Source organism: Littorina saxatilis, linkage group LG6 (assembly GCF_037325665.1).
Source record: "Littorina saxatilis isolate snail1 linkage group LG6, US_GU_Lsax_2.0, whole genome shotgun sequence".
Taxonomy (NCBI): domain Eukaryota; kingdom Metazoa; phylum Mollusca; class Gastropoda; order Littorinimorpha; family Littorinidae; genus Littorina; species Littorina saxatilis.
Genome location: NC_090250.1, coordinates 11,415,714 through 11,432,621, shown reverse-complemented (window position 1 = coordinate 11,432,621; position 16,908 = coordinate 11,415,714). Strand labels below are relative to the sequence as shown.

General features: G+C 43.0%; 2 protein-coding genes across 2 annotated transcripts in view; one reads left to right on the top strand and one right to left on the bottom strand.

The window, feature by feature from the left end:
• Positions 1-16,908, bottom strand: part of LOC138968522 (uncharacterized) — a 156,380-nt gene that overhangs the window by 137,442 nt on the left and 2,030 nt on the right. The window contains exon 2 of the mRNA XM_070341101.1: positions 3,262-3,311. Coding sequence (XP_070197202.1) covers positions 3,262-3,311 — 50 coding nt within the window. The remainder of the gene's footprint in view (positions 1-3,261; positions 3,312-16,908) is intronic.
• LOC138968502 (uncharacterized) lies at positions 10,771-14,595 on the top strand. Its single transcript, XM_070341071.1, has 2 exons — positions 10,771-13,755; positions 14,100-14,595. Exons 1-2 carry the CDS (start codon positions 12,747-12,749, stop codon positions 14,309-14,311), a joined length of 1,221 nt encoding a protein of 406 aa, XP_070197172.1. The 5' UTR covers positions 10,771-12,746; the 3' UTR covers positions 14,312-14,595.

Genomic DNA, 16,908 nt, shown 5'->3' with positions numbered 1-16,908 from the left:
AAGTCTAACTCATCAACCTGTGAGCTATCGAGGATTCAGGCCCGTTGTTGGGTAAGTGATTTTGGTTGTTGGGTAAGTTACCGAAAAATAACTAGCCCTACACCTTTACAGAGAGAAAGAAGCAGAGGGGGGAATAAAGAGAGAGTATCCTTAGCGGATGATGACATTATTTGGCTTAACTGCAGAATAACAGAAATGCTGCAGAAAAACATTTTTCTTGGAATAACCAAATTTTCTTATCATCTGCCGAAGCATTGGTTTTGTTCTGCAGCGAAACTGTTTTTTTGAAGAAAAACTAAAATAAAGAAAGCTGTGACAAAACGAGACTGCTGTTTTACTGCGAAAAAAGTTAAAATATTTGTTCCTCGGAATCTTGTACTTGCTCACTGTAAGATAGATTCACGTGTGTTCAGAGATGGACTTGTCCAAAATTACCCAGAATACACTGCCAAATGATTTTACTTCGTTGCCGGAAGATCAAAGTTTGAAGTCACAACAATGGCCGTTGAGCAGTTTTACATTATTACATAACTACCCAAGCACTAAGTTGCATTATTGCGTTACTGTCTGAGCACTACGCTATAATGTACGTAAGGGAAGCCAAATAGCAAGATCTAGATGTGGCACTTTTCAGCACGTGTATGGGTAACGTCATCAAATTTAGTTTTTACGTCACGCGTTTGCCAAGATCTGCAGTCTTGGTGGGAGCAAATCAACGTATGATTTGGAACATTGGAGAAAAAAAGTGAGTCACGGGGGACGCAATATCTACATGTACGCGTACAGGTCTTTGCTACACGTTCGATCATCTAGAGCACTGTAATGTCTCTCGCTTCCTCTTCTGTTTTGGCATGGCACCGAATACATCATGCTCACTGACTGAAAATCTGTTGTTGCATTTTGTGTGACTGCAGTGCACCGTAAGAATGTAACATGGTGGCAGCAGTAGAGCGGTGTTTTGTAGCTATCTACTGTCATTGTCATTGCGTGCTACACTTGGGCAGACGCGAGAACAAAATACACAAGCAGATGATGAAGGGTTAAAATGTTTTACACAAGTAAGTACATTGCTCAATAACTGGTCACCCTCAGCCTTTATAATTGCACTGGACAGACAATGACCACTCGCTTTGTGATTCATCCACACGTTGAACTTGATCAAGCTATTTCAGGGGGGAGGAGGATACGGACGCTTCTTTACCCGGAGTATAATTGTTTTTACATGGAAAATGTTACTGCAAAAAATACTGCGGTAAAAACTCCAAGCATTATCTTGTGGAAAAACTGTTTTGCTTCGGAGACAGACCAACAAAAAGACAAGAAATGTCCAATATACAGTGTATATCGCCGGTAAAACTCTGAAAATACTGCACATTCAATTGGAAACCAATAACGTTCACCTGATGGTATTTCATTTTTCTCCAGAATAATCGGGTGCGTATCGCTAGCGCTAAGTGTCATTTGTGCTACGTGTCATTTGTCCTACGTATCATTTGTGCTACGTGCCGCTATCGCTACGTTGATTAATGCTACAAATAATTTGTCTATGAGTCGCTATCATTCGTTCATTATCACTTACGTGTCAACAGCACTACATCTTTTAGCGCTACGTGTCATTATCGCTACGTGTCAATACCACTACTTACTGATGACTCTCTCTTTCTCATTTTTTATCTCGCTCTCACTCCTTCTGGTTTGTGCGTGTATATGTATGTCTGTGTATGTGCACAAATTAGGAGGGAAAAACTAAACAAAACAAAAGTAACTGATCTCATGAGAACGGCAAACGACACATGTTCACCGCTCTCACCCCATTGAAGAAGAGGGGTCGACGACCCCTCAACAACCACAAGAGCGAAACCTAAGTATCCGGGCTATAAATAGCCGGCGGCAGCTACAACAAGAAGAGCAAACGCTCGATCGAGTCACTTTCGCAGTTCTGAATATTATATGAGGCATCAGATGGACAGGAAGAAATTGCTATTCACAACACAATGAGTCACGTTCACATAAAATTTGAGCCCGGTCACTTTTATAGTTTCCGAGAAAAGCCCAACGTTAAGTTGTGTGTTGCCGAACAGAAAAGGCTAGTTATCTCCCTTGTTTTTCTGATAACGTTCGTAAAAGGCTACAGATGTAAATACTTTGATGTAAAGAATAATCCTACAAAGTTTCAATCACATCCGATGAACTTTGTCAAAGATATAAAATGTCTAATTTTTCCTTTGACGCTGACCTGTGACCTTGAAAAAGGTCAAAGGTCAACGAAACCATCGTTAAAGTGTAGAGGTCATTGGAGGTCACGACTAAACAAAATATGAGCCCGATCGCTTTGATAGTTTCCGAGAAAAGTCCAACGTTAAGGTGGTGTCTACGGACGGCCGGCCGGACGGCCGGCCGGACGGACAGACTAACACTGACCGATTACATAGAGTCACTTTTTCTCAAGTGACTCAAAAACACACACCAACAACAACCATGAAATAAATACGTGGTGAAAACAAGAGAGAGAGTGAGAGAGAGAGACAGAGAGAGACAGAGAGAGACAGAGAGACAGACATACAGATCCAACAGACAGCCATGCAGACAATATATATACACACTTACACGCACACACAAAGGGAAGTGTCTGCCGTTTGAACATGTAGTATAGTGCTATCGACACGTAGCGTTATCGACACGTAGCGCTACAGTACATTGGTTTTTCAAAAATAGTTATATAGACACGTAGTTCTATTGAGACGTAGTGATAATGGCATATGTGAATTGTGGCAATAGCACTACGTGCCGATAGCACTACTGTTTTTGGCAATTTGTGTCGATAGCACTACAGAAAATAGCGCAAACGATACGTAGCACAAATGACACGTAGCGCTAGCGAGACGCACCGGAATAATCAATGAAAATTGGTGTATGATGAGCACTAATTGATTTGACCAACTGGTATAAGGGAGATTGTGTGTGTGTGTGTGTGTGTGTATGTGTGTATGAGTATGAGTATGCGTATGTGTGTATGTGCTTCTTTTTTGTACACACTGATTCTTTGCAAGTCAAATCAGCCACAGCTGCAGTTTATATATATGTCTGATTTCATTCCGAAACCTCAGCTTAATGGCTCTGATGCTTTTATATCTTTTACCAGAAATACCCTTCACAGATAAATTCAATATCCTCCAAATCTTTTAAAATGCCAGGCTTCCATCCTAAAATAACAAAAGTAAAAAATAAAACGTATATATATATATATTTATATTTGTTTACCTGATTACAGAGACAAAAGTCATGGTGAGGATGCCTTCCAAGATGCCTGCCTGCAAAACAGAAATTACAACTGACATGAAAAATTTGAAAGAGAATACTACATGTGTCGTACCAGATTTACACCAGATTCTTTTTAAATATTGAAATGCGAGCGGAAGCAAGCTTTTCAATATTTGAAAAAGCAATGAGTGTAAATCTGGTACAACACAGCAAGCCATGTAGTAAGTAATACTAGTATTCTGTTTATCTTACATACTGTACTTGCGTGTCTTTTGCTCAAAGCGTCCCGCAGTCGAGGCGCCCAAATTCAAGAACCTCGATCTCTTCCGAATCCTGGTGAATACTTGATGTTAAAGAAAAAAGGTATCACTCTAGAAAGTATGTATAGCATGACATGTAAGTTCTCAAACATTCTTCCATGGGAAACTGCAAGGTTTAACTTTAACGGAGTGGCTCGGGAACCGCTATTTTTCACCTATCTGCCATAATGTCTTCTAAAGTTGGCGTCACACGGGCGATTCAATCGTGAGATTTATTCCCGCGATCCGATTGGGAGCCGATCACAGATCAAATTATAGGCCATTGACCCGTCACACGATGAACGATTGAGTCCAGGAACGATAACTCACGCGAGCGAGGCGGAAGTGATGTATCACAGTGAACACGGCAAACGTGCTGCGCGAGAGCAGACACTAATGTTGGAACATCGCTCTACCTTTCTGAAAAATACCTTTCAGCATTATGCCTTTGCGAGAAAGTAAGTTCCAAGACAGTTGCAATTAATGGTTCCCGACCGCTGTACACGCCTAAAATGTCTCCTTTATATCTGAGTAAGAAACTGTTCTTCCAAAAAGTTTTGAATCGACGAAGAGACACTGTCCGCCACTTTTTCAAGTCACGGCGTGACGGACGCAATGACGCGTTCTGATTGGCTTTGTTCTACGATTGCCCTACGACAGTCTCGTGGGGATAGAACAAGTTCTATCGCCCAAAGCTCATAAAACAGAGTCGTAGCTCTTTTGTAAGACTCAGTCGGCCGTGTGACTGTGTAAATCTTTGTAAAATGGTAGCGTGTGGCGGCCCCATTAGTTCAGTCGGTAGAGAAATACGCTTGAGATCATGGGGTCGCAGTTGATCATTGCCGGCGTTGCCGGCGTCTTTTTGAACTTATTTCCCCCCCTTAACTTTCCTTACTTTTACTTTGCTCTATTCTTTATTCCAAAGCATTTCGGTGATCAAACTGAGATTACAACAACAAAGCAGCTTACGAGTCACTCAGTGATTCAGCATTGCCCGGATCACTGAATTTGTCAGCGAACCAAGCAATGTGTGTCACTGGTTCCCAGGCGAGAAGCAGCATTCGTTAAAACAAAATGCAGTAAATAAAAACTTAACATGGAAACAAACAAAAAACCACAAACAAGTTTTATTTATGGCAAAACATAAATCTACTTTGCATCGAGATACTTCGACAGAATCTCGCCGACACCTGCAAACGAACAGCATCTCTCGCTACAGTCAGTCGCTCATCAGTGACAGCGCTGTTACCGAAATACATGTCTTTCTGAGTGTAAAACTGATCATTAACAATCTCTTTCCACAGTTCTCTGAATTGAACAGCGATTAGAAACTCCTACACAAACACATAATCATGCTTTACAAGGTGAGCAGCCATGTGAGTGCCCGTTTTCAAGCCTGGGGAACCTCGAGAACCGAATCGTTGGTGCTTTAGCCCCCAGGCTCGAGAACCGACTAGCCGGACCTCCAGCCATGGCCTAACTTTAAAGTGTTCCTAAAATGACTTTTTGTAACAGTGGCTTTGCCATCACGAGCAGTGGAAAATTAGGTCCCCGCCAGACTAGTCTGACACAACCTCATTTACATATACAGTATATAAATTTGGCCAAAATATTATTGCAACATTTTTCACACGCTCAGAAAAGCGTTCAACCACAATCCATTTTAATTGAACTTTATATGCTGGAAAAGGTACTTATGTCTACTGTTCATATCATTTGTTCGATCGGTGGTACTTTGTATAGGCATCCTGTGGCAGCCTGTCAAACAAGGTCACCCCTAAAATTGACCTGACAAAAACCAATGCCCCGTATTTTAAAATCTGCAAAAAATCAGAATGTGCATTTACCAAACACTTCTGACTACCATTAGAAAGGCCATTCAATGTCCTGTTCAGAGCATTTTGTTTCATGCACCTTACGTCATTAGTATTTGTGTAGCCTTTTGTCAAAGGCGGTAGGTGTCAACCGTTCCAGAGGCCAACAAAGGCACGTTTTGTGGCCTTTTTTTAGGGGTCTTCTATATATATACGACTTGTGTCTGTCTGTGTGTCTGTGTGTCTGTTCGCGATGCACGGCTAAAGTTCTCGATGGATCTGCTTCAAATTTGGTGGGCATATTCAGGCACACCCCGGACATAACCTGGTCGATGAGAATTTTCAACACGTGCTCTCAGCGCGCAGCGCTGAACCGATTTTGGTTTTTCTCTGGATCCATTCCCAGTAACTCTTCCTTATCTTCTCCAGTGTTTTCAGCCGCGTTTATCTCCCTTCCTCCGTGCGGTGCGCCGGCTTTATAGCCGGGTCCCCGGCACAGCCGGGTATTCGGCTCGACTTCTTCCCGGCGCAGCCGTATCCGGCGAAGCGGGTATTCATCTAGTATCTACATCTATATACGGCTTGTGTGTGTTTGTCTGTCTGTCTGTCTGTTCGCCATGCACGGCCAAAGTTCTCGATGGATCTGCTTCAAATTTGATGGGCATATTCAGGTACACCCCGGACACAATCTGGTCGATGAAAATGTTCAACACGTGCTCTCAGCGCGCAGCGCTGAACCGATTTTGGTTTTTCTGTACATCCATTCCCAGTAACTCTTCCTTATCTTCTCCAGTGTTTTGCGCGTTTATCTCCCTTTCTTCGTACGGTGCGCTGATGAGAACTGATGAGAGCGCTGCTAAAAATGCCAAAATGTGCACTCAATCGCTTGTACTTTTAAAGAAAAGTTAAATATAGAATGACGTCAAGAGCGAGAATGCATAGAAATTACTTCATGAGCAAGGGAGATCATCCTTTACTCTGTGTGTGTCTCCACCGCCTACATTCCAACGTGGAATTTTGAAAGCAGGTTTTCAAAAACAAAAACTCCGAAAGGGTTTGATTCTCCAGTAGGCTGTCTGTGAAGAGTTCTTTCTAGATCTAATTCTTACCCCCTCCCCCCACCTCTTCCATTACCTCTAGTGTGCTCCCTGCTTTCAAAATTCCACGTTGGAATGTAGGCGGTGGAGACACACACAGAGTAAAGGATGATCTCCCTTGCTCATGAAGTAATTTCTATGCATTCTCGCTCTTGACGTCATTCTATATATCTATATATAGAAGTACAATGGTGCTTATTGGCTCTTTCTACCATGAGATATGGTCACTTTTAGTGGTTCACTACCTTATTTTGGTCACATTTCATAAGGGTCAAAGTGACCTTGACCTTGATCATATGTGACCAAATGTGTCTCATGATGAAAGCATAACATGTGCCCCACATAATTTTTAAGTTTGAAACAGTTATCTTCCATAGTTCAGGGTCAAGGTCACTTCAAAATATGTATACAATCCAACTTTGAAGAGCTCCTGTGACCTTGACCTTGAAGCAAGGTAAACCAAACTGGTATCAAAAGATGGGGCTTACTTTGCCCTATATATCATATATAGGTGAGGTATTGAATCTCAAAAACTTCAGAGAAAATGGGAAAAATGTGAAAAATAGCTGTTTTTTAGGCAACATTTATGGCCCCTGCGACCTTGACCTTGAAGCAAGGTCAAGATGCTATGTATGTTTTTTGGGGCCTTGTCATCATACACCATCTTGCCAAATTTGGTACTGATAGACTTAATAGTGTCCAAGAAATATCCAACGTTAAAGTTTTCCGGACGTCCGGACGGACGGACGGACGGACGGACGACTCGGGTGAGTACATAGACTCACTTTTGCTTCGCATGTGAGTCAAAAAAAATCAGTGAATGTTGTAACATGGAAACCATGGCAGTCGTTTCTTGTTTTGACATTCATATGTTTCAGTTTTGTTTCATTTTATTTTATATTCTCTGATTAATGTTCAAGCAGCTGACAAGATGCATGTGTCCTTAGGCATTGAGAACTTTGTTGTTTGGTTGTTTTTCAAAATGGAATGAAAAATTAGCATAATACATAAAAGTACATGAATGTCAAACATGGAAACAAAAGTTTTTACTTAATTGTAATCAATTGTTCACCAGTGACCATGAGCGCTTTCAATGGACAACTGTCCAGCTTCAGATGGAGAGCCACCCCCCTGCATTGAAAAGGGATCACATGCAAATGACCATGCAGAGTATGTATACTGTATTCAGCATTTGTTTTTTCATTGCTGACCTTGCTTTGAGTAGTTATATTTTACCATTTTTTCTCCAGTTCTATGATACACCACTACCTCCACCCACCCCACCCCCACCTTTTTTTTTGTTTTTTGTTTCAAAATACAATTTTTTTTTTAAAGTCACACACTCCTGTGCATGTTTATCAAATACTAGAATGAATACCCGCTTCGCCGGGTAGCCGGCTTCGCCGGGAAGAAGTACTTAGAGCCGTACGCTGGCTTCGCCGGGTCCGAACAATGGACCCGCCAAGCTTAGGTCCCTCCCAGATTCGTGGAATGGGAACAGCACGAAAATGATTCAGTGGCCATAATGCCATTCCTGACCATATCGAGTCCCATCCTTGTCGACGAATGTAACCGTGTTAATCACCTTTGGAGGCGAACTCCACTCAAACAGGACTGAGCAAGTTATGGCTTCTAAAAGGAAGGCCAGTACATAAATTTACACAAAAGCCGCCAGACCACATCACAAACAGAACTGAACAATGCACAGGTGTTGCTCACATAGAGAGACACACACATACACACAAAAAAACACAGAGAAGCCGTATCTATAGAGAGATAGATGACAGTGTATTTTTCGTGTGGCTAAAAATTGATTCGACCTTTGCACTTTTACAGTGAGGATAATTTACGGGTCCAATTTACGTTCTGGACACTGCGTTGACCTTCTAAAAATAGTAACAGTAACAGAACGCCGGGAATATCCGAAGACGCTCCACTCACACTATAGTGCACCATTACGAAGGAAGGGAGGTAAACGCTGAAAACCTGGAGAATATGAGAAGATAAGGAAGAGTTACTTATAATGGTGAAATGAACACAAAAACCAAAATCGATTCAGCGCTGCGCGCTGAGAGCACGTGTTGAAATATCTCATCGATGATATTGTGTCCGGGGTGTAGCTGAATACGGTGTCCAAATTTGAAAAAGATCCACCGAGAACTTTGGCTTTGGTGTGTCGGTATGGGGGCCCGGGTAGCTGAGGTGGAACCAAAATAGCTGAGGTGGAACCAAAATCGGTTCAGCGCTGCGCGCTGAGAGCACGTGTTGAAATATCTCATCGATGAGGTTGTGTCCGGGGTCTCTCTGAATAAGCCCACCAAATTTGAAGCAGATCCATCGAGAACTTTGGCCGTGCATCGCGCACAGACAGACACACACACAGACACTAGTCGTATATATATATAGATATCTCTCTCTCTCTCTCTTAAAAATACTGTTCTTGATTTCAGACCTGTGCGAAGATGCAGTCGACTTGCCACCAAACGCCAGCTGGACCAGTCAGAAGCTGTTAAAGTTTCTGTGCAGCCATCATCAAAAAGAAGAATTACAAATGCAGAGGGAGTGAAGGCGTATCGTGCAAGAATGGCAGATCAGAATCCAGCAAAGTTTAAAGAATACATGGATGCCAACAAGGATCGCTGCAAAAAATACAGGGAAAATTTGTCTGGGGAGAAGAGGACGGAGCAGCGTGAGAAAGCTCGCCTTCGTATGCAGAAAAAGAGGGTAAAGGACAAAGAGCAAGCGATGGAATCCGCCAACAGGGTGACAAGAAATGATGCTGCACGCCATGAAGCTCAGAGACAGCAGTGGCGAGAACAGAAGAAACACAGATCAGACAGAATGACTGATGCGGAGAAAGCTCAAGTCAACAAGAAAAGGCGCGAAGCATATACTGCAAAGAAGAAAGAGAAGAAGTTGGCTACAGTCTGCAAGAGTTCTGTTGGTGTTGGTACACCAGCAAAAAGCAATGCTGTGGAGTCTGACCTGAACACTCCAACTTCATCGTTCATTTTTGATTCGGACACAAGAACACCAGCTGCAAAGAGGGTCGCGCTACACCGTGCCAGAAATGCAATACCGACTTCACCGGCAAAGTACACATCAACTGTACAAGATCTTATTTGCAAGGCAACGCCAAGAAAGAGGAGACTTTTGAAGGAGAGGGGCATCATTTCTACCACAACCCCATCGACAGCTACACCAGAGCACAATATTGGCAGGCGTGTCATCCAAGCTTGCAAACACCTAAAAAGGAAAGGAAGCAAGCTGGATCGGCACACAAGGAAAGTGTTATTGGGAATTGTTGGAAAATTCTGGTCGTGCAGGGCTGCTGGCACGGTGTTTGAAATGGACAAAAAAAACATTCACCACCACAGATCTTCAGGCTCCACCAAAAATGTCAGTTCCAGGAAGGCTACTGAGGATCAAGCAGCTGAATTCATCACCCAAACGGCCACAACGCTGCCTGATAAGAAGATGGTCAGCAAAATGGTCTGTGTGCTGGAGTCCTGACGAAGTCTCTGAAAGAAGTCCATGCGGACTTCTGCAACCAAGAGGATCAGCAACTTCCATTTTCAACATTCGCCAAGTGCCGCCCCAGACACATTCGCACAATGGCAAACGCCAGTCTTCGCCAGTGCTTGTGCGAATATTGCACAAATGTTGAACTGAAACGGTAGATGCTGAACAGGTACTCGTCCAGGTTTGACTGCTGAAGGCTGACCAACAACTACCAAATTGTGGATATCACCATGTGTGTGCGCGCCCAGGGCGCGCATTCAACAAGACCTGCGCATACAGAGAGTGTGATGACTGTGGGGTCAACAAGCTGGTTGACCATCTCCGGCCCTTCTGTGATGGTCTGCAGTCAGAACTGACCTGGCAAAGGTGGGAGACCGCAACCCAAGTCGTCCGAGGCAAGCAGGTGAGTGCATACATGTAGTGTCCATTGAGTTATAAAAAATATCTATATTTGTAAAAGGTTTTAACTGCAAAAATTTCAAACATCAGAAAACTTTTGAGAAAAATTTGTAGGTTGATACTGTTGTTTATTTCTGTGTGTAGGTGTGTGTTTAGAATAGAATATTGTCTTGCAAATAAAAGTGAATATATTGTAATGAAATTGAAAATAACAGTGTTGTTAAAACTAGTAAGATGTGGGACAGAATGCAGGGGAGTTTTTAAAAATATTTTGTTATCATTAGTTGATCTAGGATCTAGCTAAGCAAAGGTGACAATGTGACATGTTACAGGTGAGCAGAAAAATGCTGGTGACAAAGAATAGCCAAGTAGCAGACTTCATGGAGGAGTTCTTGGCAGAGGTCAAGTTCCTCAGCGGCCACCTCACGGCAGTTTCTGCTATTAGGTTTAGTTCACAGGCACAGCCGGAATCTGACCCCTTTATCACCCCTTCCTCAGTGCCAGGCCGCCAGCGGTAATTAATCACCCATCCCCCCCCGGTTCAGCTTCAGCGCTGGCTACACAGTAGTGACTGTACAACCGCGCGATAGCATCACCCACACAAGCCATCTCAGCAGTAGAAGGCTAAGAGAAAAGCTCCCTTCTACTAGCAGGCCAGAGTGCGGCCTAGCTCAACCTCTCGGCAGCTCCGCACTGCTATCTCTGCCTTGCGAGTAAGCTGTGTGTTTTGAAAACACTTCTATCTTGTTAGTTCTCTTGAATTACGATGTCAGCATGTGTGTTATTTACACATAGCCTTGTAGTCAAGACCATAAACTTTCAAACGATACTAAATATGACCACTATGCTGTAGGTGTGCCACTGCTGTAGCCTGCTGAAAGAAGACAGACAGAGAACAGTACACACGGCACAATGTAATTAATGACATGTATTTGAGTGGCTACAGATCGCGCCACGGTCAACTTTTGAAGACAGAACAAATTAAAAACAAATCTGCAAGGTTATGTTAACAGATGTTCATGCTGACACTTTGAAGACTTTTACCTTGAGTGTGTGAGGTATCTTTTCTTGAGCCCGCTTACAGGTATCCAAGTAGGAAAACAGTATTCCAAAATGTCAGCACACGGCAGTTGTTGTTGTTGTAATAGCTAGTTTTACTTCCATGTATCTTGGGGTAGATTTAAAGAAGGCTGTTCACATTATACTGACACCAGCAAACCAGGGTCGGCAACGGGATAAATGATATGGACACCCACTGGATGTTATTAATGGCTTGAGCTTGTTCCTTAACACGATCAGCTGTTGTGTTTGAGGGCGTACGGTTTAATTTAATCAGCTTTGAATAGCACTTCTGACAAAACGTGGTCGAATGTTTTGCACTAATATCAGAAGATACATCAATGTTAAAAAAGTTTTTCAGTTTGTCCGCATAGTCCACATACAGTTTCACATTACAATGTCGATCTTTTTTTGTTCTTGCAGAGCGTTCCCCACACAGTCTACACAATGCATTAACACAAATTAGATGTTCAGTTTCAGTATGCTCCATTATGAAACACACTGCATACCAAACATACACTGTCACATGAAGACAAAGAAGAAAACTGGAAATATTAGGTCACACTGCTGCACAAAATAACTGAGTGTGATGTCACTTGTAATAATACTATGATTCAATCCTTTCTTTTCTGCTGAACAGTGGGTGAAAAATTTGCCTGTCACAACACAATGCCACACAAATGAAACACACAGCGTACATGTACTCTGATGATCAGAAACTAATACAAGACAAAAAGTCTTCAAAGACGAAACCACATGGAAAGTGCTCCAGACAGGCTCTTCAAGATATAAACTAGATACAAAATCTGGTTCTTCTGCGAGGCAGTGGCAGGAAGGCAATTAAACCGTGGGAAATTGACTCATTTTCTGCTGCCAGCCAGTGGAACAAAGAAGGCTGAAGCCCCAGCGGGGCCAGGAATGTGATAACAGATAAGCAGGGCAGGGGCTGCGTGGGCAGGTGCCAGCAGCAAACTTAATCATGCTATCTGGGAAAGGGGGAACCGCCGTGACCTGTACCGTGCTGATTGGCAAAATCAGCAGTTTCAGCGTCTGAAAAGGAAGGCCCCATTCCCAGCACACACAGTCAGCATGGTACTGGACTTTGCCGAAAATTATACCTGCACCTACCAAATGAGGTGCAGGCTGCCCATTGGCACAAGAGTTCCGTGACCCTCCATCCCATCGTGACCTACTACGCCTGCCCAAAAGGATGCGGTGAAGCAGTGACTGAGTCGCTGGCATTTTTGTCAAATGATACTGTGCATGATTTTTATGCGGTGCACCACTTCACAAAGATGGCGGTGGAGCACCTTACTGGGACAAGAGGGCTCTGTCTACAGCGCATAATTCAGTGGACTGATGGCTGCGCCAGTCAATACAAGAGCAAGGGGCCCTTTGCCGATATCTCCCATGCCTTTCAAGACTATGGAGTTGCCTTTGAGCGCCATTTTTTTGGTTCACGGCATGGGAAGGGCCCCTCAGACGGCGAGAGCGCAGTCATCAAAAGCCACGCCTTCAATGCCACAAAGGCTGGCAGAGCTGACATCGCGACTGCAGAGGATCTGTACAACTATTGCCAGACATCTGCACTCAACAAGCAGCCACATGATGAGGATCAGTGCCATCACCTCCTGCGCACTTTTTTCTGGGTGGCAGAGGGAGAAATTCTTCGACAGAGAGGCCGCCAGGTGCAGACACTGAAAGGCACCAGAAGTCTGCATGCCGTCAGATGTGTCGAGGCCAACACTGTTGCCACAAGAGACCTATCGTGCATGTGCGATGCCTGTTTGAGCGGGATTGGGGAGTGCTCCAACATTGAGTCCGTGGCACCATGGCAGAACCAGGTGCTCAAGGCAGTAGCCCCAGCCCAGCCCGCTGCCAGAAGGCAACAGATCCAACAGCGTGTCAGACGTCAGCTTGCTGTTCGTGCCAACAGACCACCTGCACGTGTTGTGCGAGCAGCAGCTGCCAACCGACAGCTGTTTGTATCTGACACATCAGACACTGACAGCAGCTCCCCCCCTTCTCTTCCACCCCCTTCACCTGAAGCAGCAGCTGATCCACCTGATGAGCCCCAGTCGACCATGGACGATGTGCAGGAGCCAAGTGACACTGACAACATCCATCCCCTGCCCTCCCCTACTCCAGCAGCTGATCCACCTGATGAGCCCCAGTCGCCCATGGATGTGTCTGGTGTATCATCCCCTGACCCCAGAACAGCTCCTCCAGTGGATGTTGCCCAGCCAAGGAAACTGACTGTGAATGACTGCGTGGTGGTACGGTACCCAGACAGAAAGTACCCAGGTACAGTACCATTTCTTTCATCAATTGCAAAATGTAAATTACTTGAATTATCAAATAGATGGACAGTATTTCTCTCTGATTTTTAAATTGTTTCTTCTTCCCTGATAGCCATTTCTTTTATTGGAAGTGAAATGCAAGCATTTAGTTGTTTCTTTCTTTTTTTAAGAATCTGATGTGCATCCCATATGATATGAATTGACAATTGTGAGTACAGTCATGTAGTATTTATAGTAATAGCAATAGTAAGAATATGAATTGTTGAAAAACAAGTTGCATTGATCTATACTCCGTAATATGGTCTATAGTATTTATAACTGAAAGAACTGATTGGTTTATGTTTACAGGCATCATCCTTGAGTGTGTGGGCACTGCCTTCAAGGTGAACTTCCTTCGCCCGCACAAAACCAAATCAGCTACATTTGTGTATCCTGACCCCCCTGACGTGCAGATAGTGGTGCCAGAGATGGTAATTGCCACAGCCATTGAGCTGCTGCCCTGCAACAGCAGTTTCAGGGAGTGGACGGTGACCGGTTTCGGTGGACCCTGGACCAACTGACCATTGATACTTTTCTCGGGGCGTGACTGCCAGTGCCACAGTATACTGACAAAGATGTTTGAAAGTTTGGAAGTTATTAAACATTATTAAAGTTATTAAAGTTATTTGCAACCTTTCATTTGTTTTCATATTTGGGGTGAGAATGCAGAGGTTTGACATGATCTTTAAATTTGGTTTCCATGTTACAACCGTCATCAAAATATTGTTTCATTATGTAACAAAACAAATCCATACACAACAAACACAAAGAACTCACAAATTGTCAGTGAAGACACACACAATTCTTCTAGGTAATACTTAATTTATTGGGATGATTTTGACAAGCTGAACAAAAAGAGAAAATGTTCATCCACTCAATGCGTAGGATGCAATTTACACAAAACCTCACCAAATGTCATTTTTTTACCAATATTAGTTGAAGTTCTTACCTTTCATAACTAGAATGTGTTGGGTAGAACACAAAAATACTGCAGAACTGATAAAAAAAAAATGCACAAAGAATTGCAGGCTTAGGTGGTTTAAAGTTGGAATTTGGTTTCCATGTTACAACATTCATCACGTAAATAACAATTTAAAACGTCTCTTATTCAGCAACCAATTACTCTTTTTGTCTAATTTTTGCATTATTATGTATAGCAAACAATAGACTTCATAGTAAAAACAATTATTTTGTATTTCTTGACACTTTATTTTTTACTTTGTATATAACACTTTGTACCACCATTTCTGAGAATGACCCATATATATAGAGAGAGAGAGAGAGAGAGAGAGAGAGAGAGAGAGAGAGAGAGAGAGAGAGAGAGAGAGAGAGAGAGAGAGAGAGAGAGAGAGAGAGAGAGAGAGAGGTTACAACACGAGTGTTTTTTTTTATATGGCTTGTATTTCAGTCAAGACCCAGCGGATGAATATCAAGGGACTCACGAGTTTCTGGCGAGTGAGTCCCTTTGATATTCCCGCTGAGTCTTGACTGAAATACAAGCCATATAAACAAGAAGGGCAAAGCCCATACGACTCACATGCTTTACACATTTTTCCTACCAAAATACATGTGACCTTGACCCAAGGTCAAGGTCATCCAAGGTCATGCAACACAAAGCTGTTAATTCAAGACATAGGAAGTACAATGGTGCTTATTGGCTCTTTCTACCATGAGATATGGTCACTTTTAGTGGTTCACTACCTTATTTTGGTCACATTTCATAAGGGTCAAAGTGACCTTGACCTTGATCATATGTGACCAAATGTGTCTCATGATGAAAGCATAACATGTGCCCCACATAATTTTTAAGTTTGAAACAGTTATCTTCCATAGTTCAGGGTCAAGGTCACTTCAAAATATGTATACAATCCAACTTTGAAGAGCTCCTGTGACCTTGACGCAAGGTAAACCAAACTGGTATCAAAAGATGGGGCTTACTTTGCCCTATATATCATATATAGGTGAGGTATTGAATCTCAAAAACTTCAGAGAAAATGTGAAAAATGTGAAAAATAGCTGTTTTTAAGGCAACATTTATGGCCCCTGCCACCTTGACCTTAAAGCAAGGTCAAGATGCTATGTATGTTTTTTGGGGCCTTGTCATCATACACCATCTTGCCAAATTTGGTACTGATAGACTTAATAGTGTCCAAGAAATATCCAACGTTAAAGTTTTCCGGACGTCCGGACGGACGACTCGGGTGAGTACATAGACTCACTTTTGCTTCGCATGTGAGTCAAAAATCACGAGTGTTGTAACCTGTATATCCCATGAAGATCTAAACGACAAAGTGTGATGGAAACATCAAGCTTTAGTTGTCTGTTCAGATGAGGCACCTCTGCACATACCTTATTCTAAAGGCACGTCTCAGTCTGTTGCATGATCTATGTCAAGTCGGTGCTAATGGTGGCTTGGTTATCCCTGTCAGTTGAAAGCCTCTTATGCGGATTTGACTGAATACCTAGTGGTTACACACGCATCTCCTGAGATCTTGGACACCTTCATCGTCTACAGGGCTCACTGCGCCGCAGAAGAGCTAGAAATACTCGCAAAATGCATTAAACAGCTTGTCCAGAGAACAATCGTAGTCGATAATGTACCGATAAGGGCGTGTGTACCGAGCACGCTTGTAACTTCACAAATGAACATAGCCTGAACATAGCAGTGCTGGTCGGACAGACTGGGTTTTTAACGATTGCTAGTTTGACTTCTGTTTTAGTTGAGAGAGCCGGCACCAACGAGCACACACACTCAAACACATACGGCTTGTCATGTTGATCACAAGAGAATGGAAGGAAACATAACAGAGTATGTCCCCAGAATATGACGCGATGGACAACCGACGTCATGAAATCTATGACGCTGTGATGATAGTCTCGGCAAGTTGAGACTAAAACTCAGCTATAGCACTGAACGACTCTCGCGCAAGTTCTCAAAAGCGTGGTTACCCCTTGCACATCCAGTCGATAGGTACATGTATATATATGCATTTTGGAATGTCAAGGACGACAGAAAGTAGAGTCAGCTATGATGTATTTCGCGCACCCTTATTTATCCACTATTTTATGTGTTATAAGAGTGCAATAGTTATATCATAGATGTAACAAGAGAACACTG